This window comes from Acomys russatus, chromosome 17, assembly GCF_903995435.1.
Source record: "Acomys russatus chromosome 17, mAcoRus1.1, whole genome shotgun sequence".
Taxonomy (NCBI): Eukaryota; Metazoa; Chordata; class Mammalia; order Rodentia; family Muridae; genus Acomys; species Acomys russatus.
In genome coordinates this window covers 3,616,612-3,640,373 of record NC_067153.1, presented here as the reverse complement: position 1 = coordinate 3,640,373, position 23,762 = coordinate 3,616,612, and the positions used below count along the sequence as shown (strand labels likewise).

Genomic DNA, 23,762 nt, shown 5'->3' with positions numbered 1-23,762 from the left:
GCCTAGCAGTGATGCAGAAGCCACAGCATCTCCTGCAGCGGCATCTCAGTATTTCAAATGCTTCTGTGCACTTGGACCAACAGCCCCAGACCCACCCGGTGAGTGCGCACCTGGCTCAGGAGTGCGGCTGGGTGGTCAGGTTTTGATTTCCGTGACTTGGCCTGATGCGGTCAATCTCCTCCTTCCCTTCCCTTCCTCCCCTTTCTCCTCTCCCTCCCCTTCTCCTCCTCCTGCGTCCTCCATCCTTCCTCCTCCCTTCCCTATTCCATAGTCTTCATTCTTTTCCCCTCTTTGATATAGGTAGGGCTCACTGTGTACCCCAGGTTGGCCTTGAACTTGCAATCTTCTTCCTTCTGCCTCCCAAATGCTGGGATTATGCGTGGCAACAACACTGGGTTTATTTAGCCTCTTTATATATCAGTTTCTTCAGTTGAAAAAATGGGGAGTAGAGCTCCTGCCTCTTCGGGGTTGCTTTGAGGATAAAACCAAGACACTCTGGCACTCATGGGGGGAGGTGCAGTGCTCATGTAGGTTGGCATTCTTGTGGCTGATGCCAGGCCTGTTTCCTCTTCCTGGTCCTGCTGGAAGGTCATCTTTAGTGATTGCAGAGTGACCACATGGCTCTCGTGACGGTCCCTGAGTTGCGCACTTGGCTAGGCTGAACCCAGAGACAACTTAGGCAGAGTGGATTCCATCCCCGTGACTGCTCCCATTTCATCATGCTGCACAGAATCTCAGGGTGCTTTGGGCTCATGCCTGGCACTATTTTCCAGTTCTCAAAGGTGGCTTTTCATTTCACTGTTTTATTTAACTTAACTCCAAAAGGAGATCAGGGCAGAGGTAGCACCAAAGAACCCAGGGCCTTGCGCTTGCTGGGCAAGTACTCTACCACTGAGCTAAATCTCCCACTCCCTGAAGGATGTCTTTAAAGGGGATTTATATTAAAAAGTTGAAAAGAAAACCATTTGAACTGCGAAGGTTGTCATCTTATGCTCCACGTCTTGTTTTATCTCATTATATGTTCTACATTCAAAATATATGTATTAAGGGGTTGTTGTCAATCGGCCCTTCTCTGGAGATATGGACGCACCAGGAAAGGATGCTCAGGCTGGTGCATGGACTCTGCTCACTTGGGGTGACAGAAAAAAATCTCTCGGCACACAAATAAATGTGTCAGGACCGGCACTGTAGTGTCCTCTGAATCCAGACCTAGATCCAGCACTCTGGCCCATGGCCACAGTCCTGGATGGAGAGACGGCAACCTCCGGGCGCAGCACTGCTGGGCTCTGCTGTCTCCAGGCACCTTTTGCTTGTTTACATGAATGAAGTCCACACGGTTTTGTTGTTTCTATGAGGTTATGTGAGACCGAGTGAGGAGGGACCATGGTTGAGAAGATGGTCCTTGAAGGTGATGTCTAAGCTGGTCGTGAAGGTTTCCAGAGTGAGCATGACAGAGCGTAGACTCTCCAGCTCCCTTTCTCATTGGGGATAAAAACAACAAACTGAATCTGGAAGTGTGTTTGCAGGTGAAGGGGCGGGGGGGCAGCGAGGGCTCTGGGCTGGTTCTTGTAAAAGAAAAGCAGTAGTTGGTTCCCGTGGAGGGTGGGTCTGCTTCTCGCTGTACCCCAGCTAACGGGTGGACCTCCCACTGAAGCTGGGTGATGGGTTAGCAGCACACACTTGCCGCCAGTGCAGAGAAGAACGTAAGGCTGAGCTCGTGCAGGGAGATTGCTCCTGCAGGGCTGCTGCAGGCTGGAGCCATGATAAGCAGGAGTGTGTGGGTCTGCCAGATCGTGGAGGTGCCCACAGAGCGGGCACCCACCTGGATGTCTGCACTGCATTGGATAAGTGTGGTGCTTGCAGCCTCTTAGTGCTTAGTACCAAATAATCATGTGGTCCCTTAGTGGCTCAGGAGCTGGGAGTGGGAAATGTCCCATAGAGGACAGCGAAAGCCCAGCCACAAAGGCCAAAGGGGGTTGGACCCTAAAGAGATGTTCGGTGTGCTGGGCTCCGTGTTCCCTCTTATTTCTCATGACATGTAGAGAAAGGAGCTATTTTGGGTTGGCATGTTCTAGTAAGCAGAAGATGTGGAACCAAAACACACAGCATGGATTTGAAGCTCCTAGTCCTTCATACTGCCAGGCATTTCTGCTGGACACAGCTCCCTGTACCCTCCATATATTCTTCCCTGCCTTGTGTATCCAGATTTCCCTCCCCAACTAATGATGCTCTGGAATTTTGTTCCATGTACATTTTAGAGACAAGGAGGCAGTAAGAGGGGCTCCTGCGGCCCGGGAGCTTAGGATGACTTCACTTATTTAGATGGCTCCCTATTGCGTTATTGTTGGGGACACCGGGAAGCCGTGGGTTCAAACCCAGAGCAGGTGCCTTCTAAGTGAAACACTGCCAACAGAGTGGGTAGGGATATCGTGACTCCTTTACTTAATATCTGTTGCCACCGAGTGAAATCAAAGCTGTGTAACTTTTCCTTCGCTCCTAATTCTAACAAGAGGAAAGCAATAAAGGTGGTGCCTCCGTGTCTATGAGGAGTCTACTCTGTGTTCCTCCTGCGTCCCCTCCTGAGCCCTCACCACAGTCCTCTGAGGTGTATGCTATTATACCCCTTATTGTAGAGCTGAAGGAGAGGTACAGAGAGGGTGAGCGATCAGTCCAGGTTTACACAAGGTCACATGCAGGATAGCTGAACCTCCACAAGACACCCCGCCTCCCCAAACAGTGGAGTTGAGAGAACATCCATCATACTGAGGCACGGAGGTATTAGCATGATACAAAAGCCCTATATACCTTGCCCTACGTGTCCCCTCCATTTAGCTCTTTCTCAGCCATCTTTTTTATAATATGCTGGCAATAGTAAGGAAACTGTTTCCTAGATTTTTTTTTTTCAAGTCCTTCTAGCAAATTATGGAGAACGAATGTGAGCCGTGAGGCCCTCCAGAAGTTGTGATAAGCGGAAAGAAAGATGGGCAGCCTGGCCTTCCCGGGTGTCAGCCATGGGCAATCCTGCTGCATTGAAACTTTAGCTCCCGGTGTCTCACACTAATGCCAGGCAAATCAAGCCAGAACTGAGCTGAATTTCTGGGTGGCCATCTGGTTGGTGTTCGGGCACTGGGAAATTGAGCTGGCTGTGGTGGCGTACGCCTTTAATGGCAGCATTCGGAGGCAGAGGCAGGCAAATCTTTGTGAGTTCCAGGCCAGCCTGGTTTACATAATTAGTTCCAGGACAGCCAGAGCTAAACAGCGAGACCTTATTTTGAGAAAGTGGGTGTGAGGGTGGAACTGGCTGCTGTGGGGGAAAGCCCCACGCATCCGGTGTGCCACAAAGCCAGCTTTAAGGTGCTGAGAAGCATCTAAGGTGAGTTAATTCTGAGATTACCCAGCAAGATGTGGGTGATTTTTGTTTGTTTGTTTTTTTCTTTTTTCTTTTTTTTTTCCCCCTGAGACAGGGTTCCTCTTGTAGTCCTGGCTGTTGCAGACTCTGTAGACCAGGCTAGCCTTGAACTCACAGAGATCCTCCTGCCTCTGCTTCCCCAGTTCTGGGATTAAAGGCATGGATGATTTTTATCAAAAGATGTTTCCCCCTCCAAAATGGATGCTCTGTTGTTTATTTGCAAAGAAGGCTGACCTCACACTATTGTTCTGCCTTGAGTCCTCCCAGACTCCTCTTCCCCTCAGCTTTGTCCACCAAAGGACCTGCATTCAGTCTCTGCACAGGCTATTTCCTCACTCCAGGCACCGTCCCCTGCACAGAGTGGGAGCAGGCAGGGCCCGCTGGCCCTCACGGTGATGGGTGTGGAAACTGACAGCTGTCCTTTTGTTTTTTGTTTGTTTGTTTGTTTTTGGTTTTTGTTTTTTCGAGACAGGGTTTCTCTGTGTAGCCTTGGCCATCCTTTGTAGACCAGGCTGGCCTCGAACTCACAGCAATCCGCCTGCCTCTGCCTCCCGAGTGCTGGGATTAAAGGCGTGCGCCACCACGCCCGGCTCTGTCCTTTCGTTTATAGCACACACTGAACACCCCCACCACGAAAGCTGTTCTGGATGTATTCCTGCCCAATGGAAGGAGCATTAAGGTGGACGTTCTAACATCGGCTACGGCTGAAAGGGTCCTTGAGGTAAGTTTTGCTTAGCTCCAGTTCTGGGAGATGCAGAAATGGGTCTCGGGGGGCAGAGACATCAATGTGATGACCTGCCCAGAAGTCCCTTGACAATCCGTTTGCTCTGTGGATAATTCATCTGCAGAGGTGCTGCATATAAATCACCCCCAAGAGAGAAAGTGACAGTGGAAGCCAAGGTATAGCCCATCTGGGAAGCCTCCTGGGCTTCACCCTTCTTGAGGCCTCTGAGGGCTGTGCCACTTCCCTGGCATTCGACAGTCTGGGCCCTGGCAATGGGCAGAAGGCTCAGGATGCGGCATGGACGGGAGCAGGAAGGAGGGTGGTGCCCTGCGGAGTCTGAGGCAGGCCGTATCCAAGTAGGTAGTGACGGGTCCTGCCTGGCAGAGAGTGGCAGGGGAGTTTTTGAGGACTTCTCGCACACACAGGACTCCCTGTAAGCCGCATCCCACAAGGTCTGATGCTGACCGCCAAGGGTCTGCCCTGAATTTGAGCCATTTTGAGGATGACCAAGCATGCTCCCTGCTTCAGATGTGGTTATCAGCAGCTCTGCCTTCTGGGCTTATCCCTCTGCCCACCTGCACTGCAGGGAGAATGCCACCTTTTCAAGCCAAAGTGGACTAGGTGGAGGAGAGAGCAGTGGCCTGTGGTCTCTGCTAAGGAAAAGTGAGTGGAGGTATGTTTTCTGTGAGGCCCCATCTTGTGGTAAGCATGAAACCACAGACGTTGATGTCAAGAAGGAGCATCCTGGACCTGGAGTTGGTGGTTTCCATGGTGCTAAGATTCTAGTACGTTACCCTGAAGGGTATCTGAAGATTACACTGAACTGAAGTCACAACGAGTTACACCTGACCATGGCATCATCAGAGAGAAGCAGGCCTGGGTCTGACACCCAGGGGGACACCAGCACGTGCACTTTTATACTGCTGAGCAGTGGGAAATACTGTTTACTTGGTGCACAGAGAGTGCAAGCCTCAGGGCCAGATACCCTAGAAAACAGATGTTTGTGGAGAATACTGCCACCACCCATCAGACAATAAACACTAGAACAGTCCAGGACATATGCCCAAACCCAAGGCAGGACAACCAGCCCGGTGGAGCCCAGTGTGCCCACTGAGCTGACACTGATGTCGATTTTATTCACTCGAATTTTCTATCTCCCTAAGATTTCTGGAATCAGTGTTTTATTAGCTGTTTTTCTCAATGCCCTCAACAGAAACCGTTTTAGGGAGGAAGACTTAAGTTTGGTTTGGGAGGGTGCAGTCTGCCATGGTGATGCTCACGATGACCAGAATATACAGCTGCAACTCCCCACATCCCAGTGCACCCGGAAGCAGAGAATCTTGAGCCAGAAGCGAAACAGGCCTCTAACCTTCACATCCCAGCCCCATATGGGTTACAATGGCATCATGTGCAAAAGTTCTCATAACCTCCGAATGCAGCACCACCAGCCAGGCACCAACCTCCAAATGAAGCGCCACCAGCCGGGTACCAATCTCCAAATGCATGAGCTGCAGACACTGTGGGGTACCAAGAGGGCACGAGCTGCAGAAACCATTTCAGATTCAAACTGTAGCAAGTACAAGACATTTTTTTTATTCCAAAGCATTTCCTTGGGTGTCTGTTAGCCTGAAAAAAACCCTTGCTGTCAGCATCCTGCCACCACAGCCTGGAAGTACGGCTGTTAGCCTAACCTTCCCCCTGTGCTTGTTTCTGGCCTAGGTGGTGGCACACAAACTCGGACTGCATCCAGAGCTCTTGGGCTACTTCGGCCTTTTTCTCATCCGGTGTTTCCCGGAGGGCAAGCTCTCTGGTAAGACGGAAGAGGGGAACCCAGGAAATGGGCAGATGTGAGCAGGGGCTTGGCCCTGAGGGGTGGGAGCCATGCACAGAGAGACTGGCCACCCTTGAGGTTGTGGTCTCTACTGCTGTTCTCAAAGATTCAGAAAATGTAGCCAGACATGGTGGTACTCACTGTTAATCCCAGCATCCGGAGGCAGAGGCAAGCAGGTCTTCATGAGTTCAAGTACAGCCTGGTCTACATAATGAATTCCAGGATAGTCAGAGCTACACAGCGAGGTCCTGTGTTAAACAAATGAACAAATGATTTTGAGAATAAATGACTGTCGTTCAGAGAGTGGGGACAGCTATCCCCAGAGAGGTAGCGTGTCATTTCAACTTCCTGTTATGGTGACATAATGCCTGACAGAAACTGCATAAGGAAGGATTATTCATTTTTTTCCATGACAAGGAAAGTATGGAGAAGTAGAAGCATTCAACTCCCCACAACAGGGGGCAGCACAGAGCAGAGCAGTTCACGGCATGACAGACAGGGGGCAGCACAGAGCAGAGCAGTTCACGGCATGGCCAACAGGGGGCAGTGCAGAGCAGAGCAGTTCATGGCGTGGCAGACAGGGGGCAGCACAGAGCAAAGCAGTTCATGGCATGGTAGATAGGGAGTAGACTGCAGGAAACAGAGGAAAAGATGGGGTAGGGTGGGAAGGATGAGGAGGAAGAAGGAGAAGAAGAGAAGAAGAAAACAAAACAAAGACACGTGCCCAGGGCTCCACTTCCTCCACCTTTCAATGATGCCTTTGTATTATGAATCCATCAAAGAATGAAGCAATGTGCTAGGCTGTGGAGGTCCTGGCATGGCGCTAGGCACCTATCTCTCATCTGAACCCCAGGGTAAGATATCCTACCCAATGGGCTGGGATTTAATGAGAATAAAATATTATTGACTTTTTTGAGGGATGAGTTTCAGGAAGTTAAAAACACAGACACATACAAGAGAATATTTTTTTCCTTCCTACCTTTGGTAGTATTGCCTTACTTTCTCTTTGAAAGCTGTTTGTAAACTGTGTGCTTTTTAACTAGGTAAGACTGCCTGCCATGGGCGCACTACTCCAGAAATATAGACGGATAGGCACGTCTGTGCCTTCCACAATGTCAGAGTTTATGGAATGACACTAAGTTCACAAGGGGCAGCAGTTTCTGTGGTAGCAATTTGCGGGATTATCCTGCCTACCTGGGTAGCCCGGCCTAGGCAGAGGTAGCTTCTGTTATTCCTTCGCTTAATTGCTAATATTAACTCTTATATCATAAGTCATATAGATGTATTTTAATGCTTTACTTATTATATATATAGTGTTTTGCCTGCATGTTCAGGAGAGGGCACCAGATCTCATTATAGTGAGCCACCATGTGGTTGCTGGGAATTGAACTCAGGACCTTTGGAAGAGCAGCCTGTGCTCTTAACCTCTGAGCCATCTCTCCAGCCCCCTCTATGTATTTTTCTATATGTGGTTTCCATGATGAATACAAGGCAAAGGGATTTCAGAGGTTGCAGAAGTGGGTAATAGAAACGGTAAGATGAGAAACGCAAACCAGCGGCGGGGTGGAAACTGTTGCTGTAGCGATCAGGTCTCAGGAGAGACACGCTTGAGAGTAGAGATGCAGTCGGCTGCAGATAAGGAAAGGCAGAACGGAAGGTCCTGGTCCAGGGTGAACAGGACAGGAAGCCAGCAGCTGCGTGGACTCCGTCAGCATGGGGGAGCCAAGGCACGCAAGGCTTAGGGACAGTTAGCCATCAGTTCTCTGGGAGTCCCTTGCTACACACACAGGGCATCATCAGGTGACAGGTTGGTGTGGGGCCATGCGATCACAGTGCAGGAGGCGTTAATCACTTGATGGACCCAGGTGAGGGAGTCTGGTGTGTCCAGTAATTTTTGGAGCCTTGTTTCCCTAAAATTATTTTAATCTACCCATATGCCCCTTCAGTCTCAATTCATCCTACCATAAAGAATAAGTCTGAGCCGGGCGTGATGGCACACGCCTTTAATCCCAGCACTTGGGAGGCAGAGGCAGGCGGATCGCTGTAAGTTCGAGGCCAGCCTGGTCTACAAAGTGAGTCCAGGATGGCCAAGGCTACACAGAGAAACCCTGTCTCGAAACCAAAAAAAAAAAAAAAAAAAAAAAAAAAGAATACGTCTGTCCTGGATGGCTGATGTAAGACAGATGGTGGGGTGTGTGGGTCCACACTGACTTTCAGTCATTGTCTACCCTCAAAATAAAGTAAAAACAAAAACAAAAACTACAAAATGGAGTTTCTAAGGCCAATACACAGCCTGGAAAGAACGGTTTTATACAATGTGGGCTATCTCAGAGCACAGCTAGCCTGATCTCCATGCTGCCTTTCCCCTCCCTAGTTGTGAAGAAGCTGGCAGATTTTGAGCTGCCTTACACTAGTCTTCAGAGTTCTGAAGTGGAAAATTGTAAGATTGGACTCAGAAAGTGGTAAGTACTTGTGTTGTCAGAACCCACTGTGGAGCAGAACGTGGTTGCCAGCCTTGCCACTGAGGCACAGAACATGGCTGCCAGCCTCGCCACTGAGGGGCAGAACGTGGCTGCCAGCCTCGCCACTGAGGGGCAGAACGTGGCTGCCAGCCTTGCCACTCAGGGGCAGAACATGGCTGCCAGCCTTGCCACTGAGGGGCAGAACGTGGCTGCCAGCCTCGCCACTGAGGGGCAGAACGTGGCTGCCAGCCTCGCCACTGAGGGGCAGAACGTGGCTGCCAGCCTCGCCACTGTGGGGCAGGACGTGGCTGCCAGCCTCGCCACTGAGGGGCAGAACGTGGCTGCCAGCCTCGCCACTGAGGGGCAGAACGTGGCTGCCAGCCTCGCCACTGAGGGGCAGAACGTGGCTGCCAGCCTCGCCACTGAGGGGCAGAACGTGGCTGCCAGCCTCGCCACTGAGAGGCAGGACGTGGCTGCCAGCCTCGCCACAGCTTGAGAGGCAGGTGGGGTGGCGTCAGCTGAGCTGTAGTATTCCTGGAAGGCAGAGGGGGTGACCCAGGCAGTTTGCACTGAATTTGATCCCGTAAGCATTCAGCTCACACTCCTGAAGGATACGAGCCTGGGCCACCCACAGGCCTAGACTAAAAGGACACGAAGGTCTCTCTAGAAAATGCTGTTGTTTTCCTGGAAAGAGAAGAAAGAGAAGCCCTACCAAGAACAAATGAACAGGAAGTCACAATGAAGGGCTTCCTGCTTTCCCAGCCGCATGCTGTAATATGAGCTCCCAGCTGTTATTCCCGTGACTATGTTGGGCAGTTACTCAAGGTGCCCCTGCCAGTTATTCTTTTTTATCAGAGGACACTAAATAAATAAATAAATAAATAAATAAATTAATTAATTAATAAACCAAACCAAAACCTAAAACCAAAAAAGCCATGACATCTTGAAATCCAGAGATAGTGGTTTATGTGACCCAGGGCTATCTTGCTGGGTCTAGCTTGTAGCTTTGCCTTTTGAAGGGCTAGCCTCAGCTATTGGTAAAAGAGGATAATAATCCTCCTAGGGTTATCATGAAGATTAAAGCAACCCCACACACTAATAGATTTTGGTCGTGTTTGTTACTGTGAAGAAGGACAGTAGCAGCGATGACAGAGGGTCCCTGCGCCTGAGACTTTTCGGTCCACACACTTTCCCGAGCTCCTTCCCGCCCCTGGAAGCCCAAGCTAGACATTAGGCAGTGACTGCAGCTTCCTCAAATAGGTACAACCTCGGTGCCTAGATGCAAAGGCCAGGTAAAGTCCATCACAGTCACAAGAGCGCCTCCATCAATAGATCGCTTTGCTCATGGAGAAGAGGCACGCTGATGTAGTCAGAGCTCAGCGTCAAGGAAATTGTGTCTTGCCCTCTCTCCAAAGGAGGCCTTCCCAGCGGCAACAGCTGCGTGATTCCGATGGGCGGGCCTTTCACAAGGGCCTACCTGATGTTTTAAGTGCTTTCCTTCATCCAGGACTTCCGAGTGCATCTCTCTAGTGATGTTAAGGTCCCTTCTAGACCAGAGGGTGCTGGCTCTGGCAGTGCAGAGCCCCAGCCTGGAAGGTGGCTCATGGCTGTCCAACCATGAGGCTATTCTCAGGCACACAGGGGCTTTGGAGGTATGTGGGCATGTAGCTAAAGGCAAAGTTAGTCAGAATGTTTCAGTTGCTCCTCTCCGCCATGATGAGCTTGGCCTTCATACCCCGTTCTCATCCTCTCCTGGGTCTGATTCTCCATGTAGTCTCGCTGTTCCTCTGAGGGGCAGTAGCTGTTTGCCTCTGTCTTCTGCGTTGTACACCCCTCCATCTTTGCCTTTTCTATATCTGCTCTCTCAGAGAACCACTGTGTTACACTCAACGGATCTCTGCTTGTCTGCAGAGAAGAGGGGTGCTGCAGAACAGGCCTTCAGAGAAAGGATAAGTCAGGGAAGGGAGGGTCTTGAGGCGGTGGCCTTGTAGGAAAGAGAGGGAGGAGGAGAAGAGGGGACGGGAAGAGGGGCTGGACTATGGAGTTGGTGTAGGGAAATGAAAGGAGAAGTGTGCCACAAAGGACCAGGATAAATGACCCACTTCCCACAACCCTGAGAGTTGAAGGGGGCTGTTCAGGAAAAGTCTCACCGGGAGGAACAGGAAGCAGGAGGAACGAGCTGAAAGCCCAGTGTGAGGTGCTTCCCGGGCAGCTCCAGAGGTGGAAGAGGGAGGCCAGGTGCAGGGTGGTGAGTGCCGATGGGCTTGTGTGGGGCAGGTGGCAGGGGCAGGTGGCCAGGGCAGGTGTTATGCAATGGGACACAGAATCCAGGACTTTGTAGGCCAGGCTGGCCTCGAACTCACAGATGCCTGCCTCTGCCTCCCGAGTAGAATCCGGGACTTGTTGGCTGAATGTAAATGGAATGCGGCACACCATTCTCCTAGAGCTGTGTGCGTGCGTGCGTGTGTGTGTGTGTGTGTGTGTGTGTGTGTGTGTGTGTGTGTGTGTGTGTGAGAGAGAGAAAGAGAGAGAGAGAGAGAGAGACAGAGACAGAGAGAGAGACAGAGAGAGAGAGACAGAGAGAAAGACAGAGAGACAGAGAGAGACAGAGAGAGAGAAAGAGAACCCACAGGTAAAGCTCACAACATGGAGAGAACAGAGCCCGGAAGGGATAAAGGAAGGAGCCAAAGGCCAGGCAAGCATCGTGCTGTGGTTTTATGAGAGAAGGGGACCCAGTTCCCAGGGTGGAGGACCATCCTTTCCAGAGCATATACCCCCGGGCGTGCCCTTAGGTGTGTCATGTACCCCTGGGCTTGCCCTTAGGTGTGTCATGTACCCCTGGGCTTGCCCTTAGGTGTGTCACATGGGCTCCTGTGCTTGTGCAGGTACCTGGACCCGGCCCTGGACTCTGTGCTGATGGACTGCAGGGCAGCTGGAGACCTGCTGTACATGCAGGTGAGGTTGGCCCTGGCCGCTGCGGTTGGAACTGTGTGCATTTCCCTAGGATTGAGAGTCTATATAGAGTAGACAACTCATGGGGACAATTTAGAGTAGACGTTTCCAGGGACTCGGGGGGGGGGGGGGCGGAAGGACAACTATTGGCTATTGGTTAATGGGTATACAGGGCTTTGTTTTGTTGGGTTTTTTCTTTTGTTGTCATTGTTGTTTTGTTTTGTTCGTATTGCTTGGAGCAGGGCTTCCTTATGGAGCCTAGGGTGGCCTTGAACTCATCTGCCTCAGCCTTCCGTTTGGAGTCTTTGTCAGTAACTATGAAAGGCTTGGGAGTAAGCAGCGCCAGTGGCTGTACAACGTTAAATGTGCACAAAACCGCTCAATTGTACACTTAGGGACGGTTAGCGCAGAGGCTGGGGAGACGCCTCAGGCGTCAAGAGCACTTGCTACTCCTGCAGGGAACCAGGTTGTTCCCAGTGCCCACATGGTGGGGTTTGACACCCTTTTTGGTCTCCATGGACACCAAGGCACACATGACTAACGGAGCAGGTGTGATAGCACAGGCCTGTGATCCCAGCACTGGGGAAATAGAGGCCGGAGAATTAGAAACTCAAAGTCATCTTTGGTTTCATAAGTGACAGTTCAAGGCCAGCCAGGAATACATGAGACATTGTTTTTTGTTTGTTTGTTTGTTTGTTTGGTTTTTTTCTGAAGATTTATTTATTTTACGTATGAATGTTTTATCTGCATGTATGCCGGCAGGCCAGAAGAGGGCACCAGATCTCATTATAGATGGTTGTGAGCCACCATGTGGTTGCTGGGAATTGAATTTAGGACTTCTGGAAGAGCAGCCAGTGCTCTTAACCGTTGAGCCATCTCTCGAGCCCCAAGACTGATTATTTTAATTGGAGTCTGCTACTGTTTGTTTATAACTTAGTATTCTTTTTGTGTATAAATAAATAGCGTGCGGGTTTTCCTCATGTTGTTAATTATCTCAAACAACTTTGAAAGCTGGGATAACCTAATATTTGATTATACACCAACTCTGCTTTCTATTTTGAAATATTTTATAATGCACTACCTCACAGGGTAGCTGTAGGTTTGGAGTTGAAAGCATGAGACTATCACCTGACACATACTCACTACTGTACAGCCCACGGAGCACGACACCATTCCTCCAACAGATTCCAGACTCTAGAAATGCTCAGGGCCCTCCCGTAAAATGGGGTAGCATTCCCACATAAGTCACGCACCTTCTCCTGCGGCCTTCCAACCTCTTGATAACTTACAACACCGAGTACAGGGGAGACGCCATATTAAGTACATGTTACACGGCATCGTTTAGGGAACAATGGGACAGTGATCCGTGCACACCCAGTGCCAGTGTGACCCGTGCAGACCCAGTGCCGGTGTGACCCGTGCACACTCAGTGCCGGTGTGACCCGTGCACACCCAGTGCCGGTGTGATCCGTGCACACTCAGTGCCGGTGTGACCCGTGCACACTCAGTGCCGGTGTGACCTGTGCACACTCTGTGCCGATGTGATCCGTGCACACTCAGTGCCGATGCACCGGTTCCTGAGTCTCTTTCGCTCACAGTTCATTTCACCCGAGAATGTGGAGCCTGCAGACCGAGTGCAGACTTTGTGTGTGTTTGCTACTAGCCAGAAGTCAAATTACCTTAATATTACACGTAGTATCAGTAACAGCTTTGGCTGGCCTGGAAGATGCTCCGTAGACCAGGCTGCTTTGGGTTCACAGAGGCCCACCTGCCTCTGCCTCCTTGTGTCCTTCCTGCCTCTTAGGCTTGTATGTGGTTTGGGACTTGGATTGCCAAGTTTCCTCCTGAACACCGTGTGAGTGAACTCTGCCTCTTCGTTACACAGCACGTCGTTTCTCCAAACCTGTGTTCTAGCCCTGTCAAGTTAGAAGGCAAGCCCCTTGGATTAGGGTGAGGCTGTGTGTGTCTGAGGCCAGCCCCTCGGATTAGTGTGAGGCTGTGTGTGTCTGAGGCCAGCCCCTCGGATTAGTGTGAGGCTGTGTGTGTCTGTGTTCGCCACTTGGATGTCCTTTTGGTCTGTTGTCGACATCAATCTGGGGTCCGTTATTGGTAACTTTGCATTTGTCTTACTGTTTTCTGTAAATGTCAACACCCTTTGCCTGGTTTAACATCTGCTTTCTAGTTTTGTTTCTGGTGTTCTGGGTACAGAAATTTGCATTTACGTATAATTACATGTGATTATTTCTGCATTCTGCCATTGTGCTTTTAAAAAGAGAATCCTTCCATCAAAATAAACATATTCATCTTTAGTTGCATACTTTTTAAAAAGACATCTTTTTTTGTTTTGTTTTGTTTGTTTTTTGAGACAGAGTCTCTCTATGTAGCCTTGGCTGTCCTGCACTTGCTTTGTAGACCAGGCTGGCCTCGAACTCACAGCAATCCACCTGCCTCTGCCTCCCGAGTGCTGGGATTAAAGGCATGCGCCACCATGCCTGGCTAAGACTCACTTCTTAAAGCCATATATGTGTGTCTGTGCCCATGTGTGGGTTTGTGCATGGACGTGCTGGTGCCTGTGGTGGCCAGAGGCATCTGATCCCCTGGAGCTGGCGTCACAGTGGCTGTGAGCCACCTCACATGAGGGTTAAGAACTGAACTCTCATCCTCTAAGGGGCAGCACATGCTCTTAACTGCTAAGCCATCTCTCCCACCCACTTCGCTGCCTTTTAATTTTTTTTTTTTTTTAATACTGTAATCTCTTATCTGACTGGACAATATAGAAGTGACTTTGAGTTTCTTTGCCAAGTATTCTAAGTGTCCCAAACTGTAGAACAAGCCTTTTCTACTCCCTAAGCCCGCTGTGTGACGCTTTCTGGCAATCCAGCACATGGGAGGCTGAGGCAAGAAGACCACAGGTTTGAGGCCAGCCTGATCTACATAAAGAGTGCTCAACTTTAAGACTCTGTGTCCAAACAAAACAACAAAAAAGGCAATCTTTATAATCCGTCAAATCACTATGCGGTTTCACTTGGGTCTAGGCTTTTTTAAGCCCTTTATACAGACGAGTTCATTTCTACTAAGGTTGACAATTATATAATTATGTTGTTTTAAGGCAGTACAGGACATTGAACTAGAATGGGTGAAGCCCACACAGGCTCAGAGGGAGGAATTAAAGGCACTCCAGAAGACGGAGAACCAAGCAAAGGTGAGAGAAGCATTGTGCTAAGAGATGTTCCTTGCATGCGAGCTCGGGACACGCATCGGAAGCGAGCTGCTGCTCTCATTCACAAACCCCGTTTACTGTGTAAGGTTTCTAAAAGCAAACGTGGGATCTTTCGCCAAGGTAACTAGTACCATTTTATCCTACAACCGCAGAGGACTTTCCTTGGTGGTTCTGCTGTCCTTTAGCTGGCCAGTTTTCTTTTATTGGAAGTCAATCTGCTAATGGCTTTTGCTGCTGTGACTCACTTGGCCCGCAAGCACTACAAGGCCCAGAGCTGTGTCTAATTTAAATTTCTTCCTCCTGTGTGAACTTCTGGTTTGGGGATGAACATGCTAGCCAGCGCCATCTTACCTCATGCACGCGAGCAAGGAGACTGAGCTGAAGATGCATGAAATGACTCAAAGCAATTTGATCTAAACCAGAGATGAGCTCACTATGGCTCTTGGGCCACTGTTGTTATAAATAAAGTTTTATTGGCACACAGAGGCACTTAGTTATTTACATGCGTCTAAGGTCATTTTTGTGCTGCAGTGAGAGAGGTGTGAGGTTGCTGTAGATACAGTAGGCTCACTAAAGCCACGCTGGCAAGCACTCACACAAACCACAATCTCAAGAAAAGTTTGTGAATCTCTAAGTGAAAATAGGCAGAGGCTGGAGAGATGGCTCAGAGGTTAAGAGCACTGGCTGCTCTTCCAAAGGTCCTGAGTTCAATTCCCAGCAACCCTGTGGTGGCTCACAACCATCTACAACGAAATCTGATGCCCCCTTCTGGCCTGCAGGTGTACATCCAGGCAGAACACTGTATACATAAATAAATAAATACATCTTTAAAAAAAAGAAAGAAAGAAAAAGAAAACAGGCAAACACGTTATCCATGGCTATATGCATTGATTTGACTTTTTAAGGTAGTTTGTCTTACTTAAAAGATTTGTTCTGTGTGTGTGTGTGTGTGTGTGTGTGTAGTGCTCACAGAGGCCAGAAGAGGGCATCTGATTCTTCAGAGCTGGAGTTTCAGCCAGCTGTGACCAGCCTGATGTGGGTGCTGGGAACTGAATTCCTGTCCTTCCTGCAAGGGCAGCAGGTGTTCTTAACCACTGAGCCATCTCTGCAGCCCCAGGTACAACGTTCTTAAAAGAATGGGGTTTTCAAGTGAATAATCCTCGCAGACTTCTCTCCACTGGTTTCCATGTGTTAGTGCCGCTTTGTTAATGGCAAATGCCAACAAGCATTTTGAGTAAATTGCTTATTCATTAACTGTTTGGCAACATGTAACTTTACTTTTAATTAAATCCTTTCACTTCTTTTAATCCACAACAGTTAAGGGGGTTATTGATTTTTTTTTTTTTTTTAAAGATTTTCCTTCCTTCTTCCTTTTTTTTTTTTTTTTTTTTTTTCTTCTTTCCGTACTGGGGATTGAGTTCAGTTCTCATATACATGGGCAAGTGGTTTGCCTCTGGACTGTCCCAGCCCTTATATGAAATAAAAAAGAGAGATAAGCATTGTGCTGAAAGATGGCTCAGTGGTCAAGAGGACTTGCTGCTCTTCCAGAGGACCCACTCGCATGCTGGTTCACAACCATCCATAGCTTCCCCAGGAGATGGGATGTGCTCTTCTTACCTCCATGGGCACATGCATTGTGCACGCGCGCGCGCGCGCGCACACACACACACACACACACACAGGCAAAACTCTTCTAACTTAGGTAGAATCACGTCTAATCTTTTGTTTTTTCAACTCTACTCTTCATTACTTGAGTATTTTGGCTTCAAGTACTAAACAGGATCAGGGTCGGACTGGCAAAGGAGATAGGACTAGCTTCTGCCCTGGGGGACACAGCGGACTCCCAGGGCTTACTGTCTATACTAGGGGCCTCATTTGTACGTTCTAGAACCAAGCAGGTTTGCTATGAGCGCATCATGTGAGTTTCACCAGCACAGCACAGCAGAAGGCCCCGCCCCACCCCACCCCCCAGCTCTGTATTTGTGAAAAGTGGTCTCTTTGCTTTCTTCTACTCCCGCCCCGCCCGGAGCAGTTTTTGGAGCTGTCCCAGGAGGTCCGGCACTATGGGTACATTCAGCTGGATCCCTGTACCTGCAACCACCCAGAACCTGGCTGTGAGGCTGTGCTTTCCATCGGCAACAGCGAGATCAGCTGCTGTGTAACCCTGCCTGACGGCGGGACGCGGGACATCGCGTTCCAGATGAGCAGAATAAAGTGCTGGCAGGTCACTTTCCTTGTGAGTATCTGGCACCCTGCTTTGTCTGTCATTTAAAGTCTCCTCCTGTGGCAGGTGGTGGTGCACACCTTAGTCCCAGCACTCAGGCAGCAGAAGCAGGCAGATCTCTGAATTTGAGGGCAGCCTGGTCTATAGCGTGAGTTCCAGGACAGCCAGGGCTAGACAGAGAATCCCTGTTTCAGAAGACCAAGTATACATCAAAGTCTTCTCTTGTGATCTGAAAATCCTGTCGCTCTTAGATGTCACAGTTGGGGAGGGGGAGACAGGCTTGCTGGTGAGTCAGTGCCTTGGTGGTCAGGCATGTCACCCTAGGCCTGCGGTCCATGCAGACTCCCTGCCCAGAGCAAGAGAGGCACCCGTCAGTCTTCTCACAGGCCTCCTCGTGGCTTGAAAGGTGATCAGACTCCTAGCATTTATTGAGCACCTACTATGTGCTTAGTGTCACCAAGAAATGGGACGCTGTCCGGCACAGCCCTTCTGCAGGAGCCCTGGTCTGTGCTGGTGTGACTTCTTCCTTTGAAGCACATGTCGTTAGCATCAGCGGCCACTGAGCTGAGTGCTGCGCATGTCAGCTGGATTCTGCCAAGTGCTCGTGCTCGGTGAGCGAACCGTGTCTGTCCTGTGTGCACAGAGCGGTGGGAGAAGACGAAAGCTGCTAAATCGTGGAGGCTACAACAGCATGCCTGGGCCTAATGCTCACCCTCTCTCTGTGGCACTTAATAATGCCAGACTTTTTTTCTTTTAAAAATTGTTTAAAAAAAAACAAAACAACAACAACAACAACAACAAAAAAAATGAAACAAAAAGCCAATCGTGGTGGTGCACACCTTTAATCCCAGCAGAGACAGACAGTGAGTTCGAGGCCAGCCTGGTCTACAAAGCGAGTCCAGAACAGCCAAGGCTACACAGAGAAACCCTGTCTCTCATGAAAAACCAAGAATAAAACAAAACAAAAATTGTTAAGTACTGTGTGTGTGACAGAGACGGGGAGAGAGGGGGGGTGGAAAGGGGCATATATGGGGGTGTCTTGGGTCACATGTCACAGGTCAGAGGACAACTTTGTGGAGCCCACTCTCTCCAGGGTTTGAACTCAGGTCACCAGGCTTGCACTGCAAGCTTTGCCCATTGAGCCATCTCACGGGTCCATTTTTTTTTTCCCTTTTCTCTTTCCTCCCTTAGACATGGGCATTCTGAAACCTGATATGTCCCAATGGTCCATTCTAGCGTCTTTCTACAGTCTCTGAAGTCAAATTCAACTCTTTTCACGGGCCAGCATCTATCCCACCATTGGCCACCTTCCTCTGTGTTTCACGGATACTGCAGACTCATGTCTCCCACGCACCTAACTGCCACACACCAACACAGACAATACCTTAGACTTTCCTCTCTGCTCTTCCTCTGTGTTTCGTTGCTGATGAAGAACCATCTCACCTACCATCTTGCTGTCCCTCATAATGCTCTCTTTCCCTCACACTCACGGCTGCTTCTCCATGTCCCCCACACAACGATGCCTCTCCACCTCCTAACCCCCTCCCTCAGCCTTTCATCCCTTTAGGATCAGAGAAAATACATTGTGTGGTTTTTTTGTTTTTTGTTTTGTTTGTTTGTTTGTTTGGTTTTTTGTTACTTTCCCACTTGTGGAACTTTATTTTGTGGTCCCAAACATGCTGGGCTTTGGCCAGTGCTGCACGTGTGTCTCCTGGGTGAGGGGCTATGCATGGTGTTTGGGAATTCACTTATTTCTCATGGCGTGATTCTTTGGGAATTCAGCCACAGCTCTGTAGGTGTCTACCCCTTGGTGTTTCTGAGTGTAATCTGAGGATGGGCAGACTGGAGTTTTCTATTCATCTCCTGCAAGATACCTCATTTTCAGGTTTTAAACTATGACTGTGGCCTTTGTCGGAGCGCGAGTCCCCAGTTCTTTGAAGAATTTAGGGTATTCTCCATTTAGCTGCCACCATGCCGTCAATGTCAGAATTCCTTTATCATTTCAAAAAGAAGCCACAAAGCTCTTAGTGGTGCTCGTCCACCCTGGGCTCCACCTGCCCTAAGTAACTCTTTGTTTACTTTCTGTGGACTGTGTTGGCCTGTTCTGGAAATTTCCTATTAAAAGCAATGAGTGGCAATAAAATGTAGCCCTTCCGTATCTTTTCCCTCAGCACCTAAGGTCTGAGTCGGCCTGTGTGGAACCAAGTGTCACTAGTGTATTGCTCATGTCTGGCTGAACGCCTCACTGTGTGGATATACTGCACTTGGCTCACTTATCTGTTGGCGGGCACTTGGGGTGTTTCTATCTGTTGGCGGTAATTAACCGTGCTGCTGTGAACATCTGCAGACTGACTCTGGGTAGGCTCTTCCTCCCCCATCCCCCACCCCCACACCCCAAACCTCCAAACCCCCGCCCCCAGTTCTCTATGTTTGACTTTTAGAGTATGTGCCATCCTGTTTGCCAGAGCGGCTGAACTAGTTTATTCTCTATGAACTGTGTCTGAAGGCCCTGCTTTCTCCTCAACCTTGCCAGTTCTTATTCATAATCTGACTTTAAGAATTATAGCAAGCTGGGTGTGGTGGCACACGCCTTTAATCCCAGAACTCAGGAGGCAGAGGCAGGTGGATCTCTGTGAGTTCGAGGCCAGCCTGGACTACAAAGTGAGTCCAGGACAGTCAAGGCTACACAGAGAAACCCTGTCTCGAAAAACCTTTTAAAAAAAAAATATAGCCAACAGGGCCAGATGTGGTGGTGCTTGCCTTTAATCCCAGCACATGGGAGGCAGAGGCAGGCAGATCACTGTGAGTTCGAAGCCAGCCTGGTCTACAAAGCAAGTCCAGGACATCCAAGGCTACACAGAGAGACCCTCTTCCTCCTTCTCCCCCCTCTTCTCTTCTTCTCCTCCTTGCTTTCCTCCTCCTCCTTTTCCTGAGCCCTTCATCTTGGAGACTCAGGACTAGTCTCAGAGTGTCACACCCCATGTGCATGGGTAACTGTTTAGCCAAACACTTTCCAGGAGCCCTCATAGCATTCTGCCCCCAAACTCTTCATCTCATCCTTCTACCTTTCACCTCGGCAGAGTGTCTTCTCTTGGGTCCTCCCAGCCTGGGCTCCTCTAGGAGCGGGGTAATCATGGGGCTTGTCTCACCTGAAAACAGCGACTGCCCAGCTGTTCTTCACACAGATGCTGTGAGACTGACGTTCCTGTGAGACTGCGTTATCATCTAGCTTTCTCGATCCTCTGAGGGCGTGTCCACGGTCCTCAGGATGGCTTCTAGAAGCCTCAGTTTTGTTTATAAAGCCATGAGAGCCAGGCTCATTGTTAGTGAGCACTAGGCACCTACACAGCCACTTATAGTAAACCAACGGCCTGGGGAAGGATGTGTGTTGGTTGTTTTCGTGTCCAAAGGAGAAAGGAGCCACAGAGCTTGGCTTTGCCGGCATCGGGAGCTCTGTGTGGGGACCTCCTACTAGGGCGTCTAAGTTTGGAGTCAAACAAAGGCACAGAACGTTGGCCCAGTTGACCTAAGCTTGACCATGTGCCTTCGTCTGACGTCATTCTCTGAGGGTTCTACCCAGCTCGCCTGTAGTGGAAGAGGTTGCCTTTCCTAGGAGAACTGGAGTCTCCATCACTGGAGGAACCAGAGACAGATGCTGTGTGCGAACCTCAAGGCCTTCAGAACCGTCCTCCATGCCGACTCTCTAGGCCTCCTCCTCACCCACCTTGTTTGGAGCCCAAGCCGCTGACACAGTGTCTCCAACCTGCCAGCCTCCCCCGTGCCTCAAGGGTTTGCCCCCACTCTTCCTTCTGCCATGAGTTACCACACTCCCTTCCCCTCAATGGCAAAACGCCAAGCCGCTTGGAGAGCTTCTGCTTCTGCTCTCACGGCCCTTCTTCCCGGAAGCTGTCCTTTGCCCTCCTGGCCTGGCTGCAGCGCCTGTTCTTCCTCCTTTAACACTTTGGGTATCACAGTGTGCTGACTGGGAGACCGACAGCCTTTGGGGAATGGGTGCTTCGTTGACGTCACGCCCAGTGTGTTCAAATGCACTCTCACGGTACCCTTTCCTCTGCAGGGGACTCTGCTGGATACGAATGGGCCCCAGCGAACTCTCAACCAGAACTTAGAGCTGAGATTTCAGTACAGTGAAGACAGTGGCCACCACTGGTTGGTTATTTACAGCAAGCAGGTGAGTTCTTGGCCTAGAGCAGGCCCTGCTGGCTGCTGTGAACAGAACGCGCTACTGTAGCCCAGCTGGCGGGGCGGGAGCCGGTCCTTTCCTGGCATTGCACTGAAAAACTTTGTTGTTGTTTCGTTTTCTTTGTTTTTGTTTTATTTTGGTTTTTTGCTTTATTTTCCTGGTCACCATGGCCGTGCATTCAAAGGATTTAGTTAATGTGATAGCCAGCTCTGAGTTGAGAGGTTTGTTTTAGTTATCTTTGGGCTGTGTTTACTTGGCCCCATCACCTGTGGCAAAGCAAAGCATCATGGGAGAAACCTGGTGGATCAAACTGTCTCAGGTCACAATGGTAGGAAGGAAAAAAGAGTGAGGAGGGGGCGGGTCCTAATGTTTCCTCGAAGGTCCTGCCTCCAATGATTGACTTCCTCACACCAGGCCCCTCCTAGCTCCCACCAGCTTCTGTCTGAAGCTAGCCTGAGTCCAAACAAAGAAAAGAAAAGAAAAGAAAAGAAAAACAAGTGGTGGGATAGGTTTTCTTTTTCCTGATCCTGTGCTTAAACCATAGGGATTTTTATTAACTTGATAAGAATACTAAAAGTGGGTGACTGGCATTCTCAACGTTTTCTTGGCTTTACTCAAGATGATAAAATTTTGCCTCTCCTCCCTGAGAAGTGAACTCTTCCCAGGAGACTTTGCGCTTGCCTCACTGACCAGAATTGCGTCCACAGCTACTCCTAGCTCAAAGGAGTCTAGGAACCAAGCAGATAGCATGGGAAGAACAGAATTCATGATGGAGTTAGAACAGATGGAAGTCATTGCCGGGGCCAGACACTGAGACCCCACACAAAGCTGGGATCTCTTAGTACAGCAGAGCAAGCAGCAGTGTTTGACAGCTAGCATGCAGCTCGCAAGTGTCTAATCAAACTGAAGAGAGCACCCTCCCCCCCACAAAGCAAAAGACACAATCACCAACAAAATCCTTAGCTTAGCTATTTCAAGGTGGAATCTAAACTCCAGGTGAAAATAAAACTTAATAAAAAATAATAAAGGGTCACTCAGGAGGCAGAGGCAGGTGGATCTCTGAGTTTGAGGCCAGCCTGGTTTACAGAGTGAGTTCCAGGACAACCAGGGCTACACAGAGAAACCTTGTCTTAAAAAAGGCAAAATGATGATGATGATGATGATGATGATGATAGTGGTGGTGATGGTGATAATGATGATAGCGGTGGTGATGGTGATGGTGATGATGATGATAGTGGTGGTGATGGTGATGATGATGATAGTGGTGGTGATGGTGATGATGATGATAGTGGTGGTGATGGTGATAATGATGATAGCGGTGGTGATGGTGATGGTGATGATGATGATAGTGGTGGTGATGGTGATGATGATGATAGTGGTGGTGATGGTGATGATGATGATAGCGGTGGTGATGGTGATGATGATGATGATAGCGGTGATGATGATGATGATGATGATAGCGGTGGTGATGGTGATGATGATGATGATGATAGTGGTGGTGATGATGATGATGATGATGATGGTGGTGGTGATGGTGATGATGATGATGGTGATGATGATGATGATGATAGTGGTGGTGATGGTGATGATGATGATGGTGATGATGATAGCGGTGGTGATGGTGATGATGATGATGGTGATGATGATGATGATGATGATGATGATGATGATGATGATGATAGTGGTGGTGATAGTGGTGGTGATGATGATGATGATGATGATAGCGGTGGTGGTGGTGATGATGATGATGATGATGATAGCGGTGGTGATGGTGATGGTGACGGAGCTGGAGAGATGGCTCAGCGGTTAAGAACACTTACTGCTCTTGCAGAGGACTTGGGTTCCATCCCTAAAATCCACATGGTGGCTTCCAACTACCTGAACTGCATTTCCAAGATAGCCAACGCCCTCTTCTGGCCTTAAAGGGCACCAGCATACAGACGAAAAACCCATATCATAAATCGAAACAATAAATCTTAAAATAGATTAATAAATAATCCAGTGTTCTAAATTCTAATAAAAAACATTGAGGTAAACTTCACTTGTTGTTGTATTCAACTTGAGTCCTGCTTAGTTCCACGGAGAATTTTAGTTTCTGGTCACCAAAGCCCCCTTCGTACCCTCTAATCCAGCTGTGGTTATGTCAGTGTCCTCTGAAACACAAAAAGAACCACAACTCTAAGTGAAAGAACATTCCTTAGGTGCCTTAGTTAGGGACTATTGTTATGACGAGACCATCATGACCGAAAGCAGCTTGGAGATGAAAGGGTTAATCCATCTTACACTTCCACATTGCTGTTCATCACCAAAGGAAATCAGGACAGGAAGTCAAACATCTTACTCATCTTATTATGGAGGCGTTTTCTCAATTGAGGTGCCCCGCCCCCCCGTGATGACTCCAGCGTATGCCCCGCCCCCTTCCCCCCCCCCCCCCCCCATGATGACTCCAGCGTGCGTCAAGTTGACATAAAGCTAGCCAGCACAGCAGGTCTCCTTCAGTATGAAGCATGCTTATGGAGATGGTAGGAAATTGCGCAACTCGCAGGTAGTTGGCAAGGAGAGACTTGAACGCACCCTTCCCACTCTCCTCAGAATGCTGTGCGGTTAAATTGCATTATAGTCTTAATCTAACCAGCGGCAAATGAGGCCAAGCCGCCGCAGAGACACGCGATAAACATTTGTAAAGGGCTGCTAGTGAGATCATATTTCCTTTGGAGGAGGAAAGAGTTGGTGGATCCC

The 23,762-nt window shown here is 49.4% G+C and overlaps 1 protein-coding gene across 1 annotated transcript in view; it reads left to right on the top strand.

Moving 5' to 3' along the window:
- The window catches only part of Snx31 (sorting nexin 31), a 57,206-nt gene that overhangs the window by 21,445 nt on the left and 11,999 nt on the right, over positions 1-23,762 (top strand). Inside the window, exons 5-11 of the mRNA XM_051160508.1 lie at positions 4,020-4,130; positions 5,853-5,943; positions 8,339-8,426; positions 11,312-11,381; positions 14,488-14,580; positions 16,631-16,834; positions 20,898-21,011. Of these exons, the coding sequence (XP_051016465.1) occupies positions 4,020-4,130; positions 5,853-5,943; positions 8,339-8,426; positions 11,312-11,381; positions 14,488-14,580; positions 16,631-16,834; positions 20,898-21,011 (771 nt within the window). The remainder of the gene's footprint in view (positions 1-4,019; positions 4,131-5,852; positions 5,944-8,338; positions 8,427-11,311; positions 11,382-14,487; positions 14,581-16,630; positions 16,835-20,897; positions 21,012-23,762) is intronic.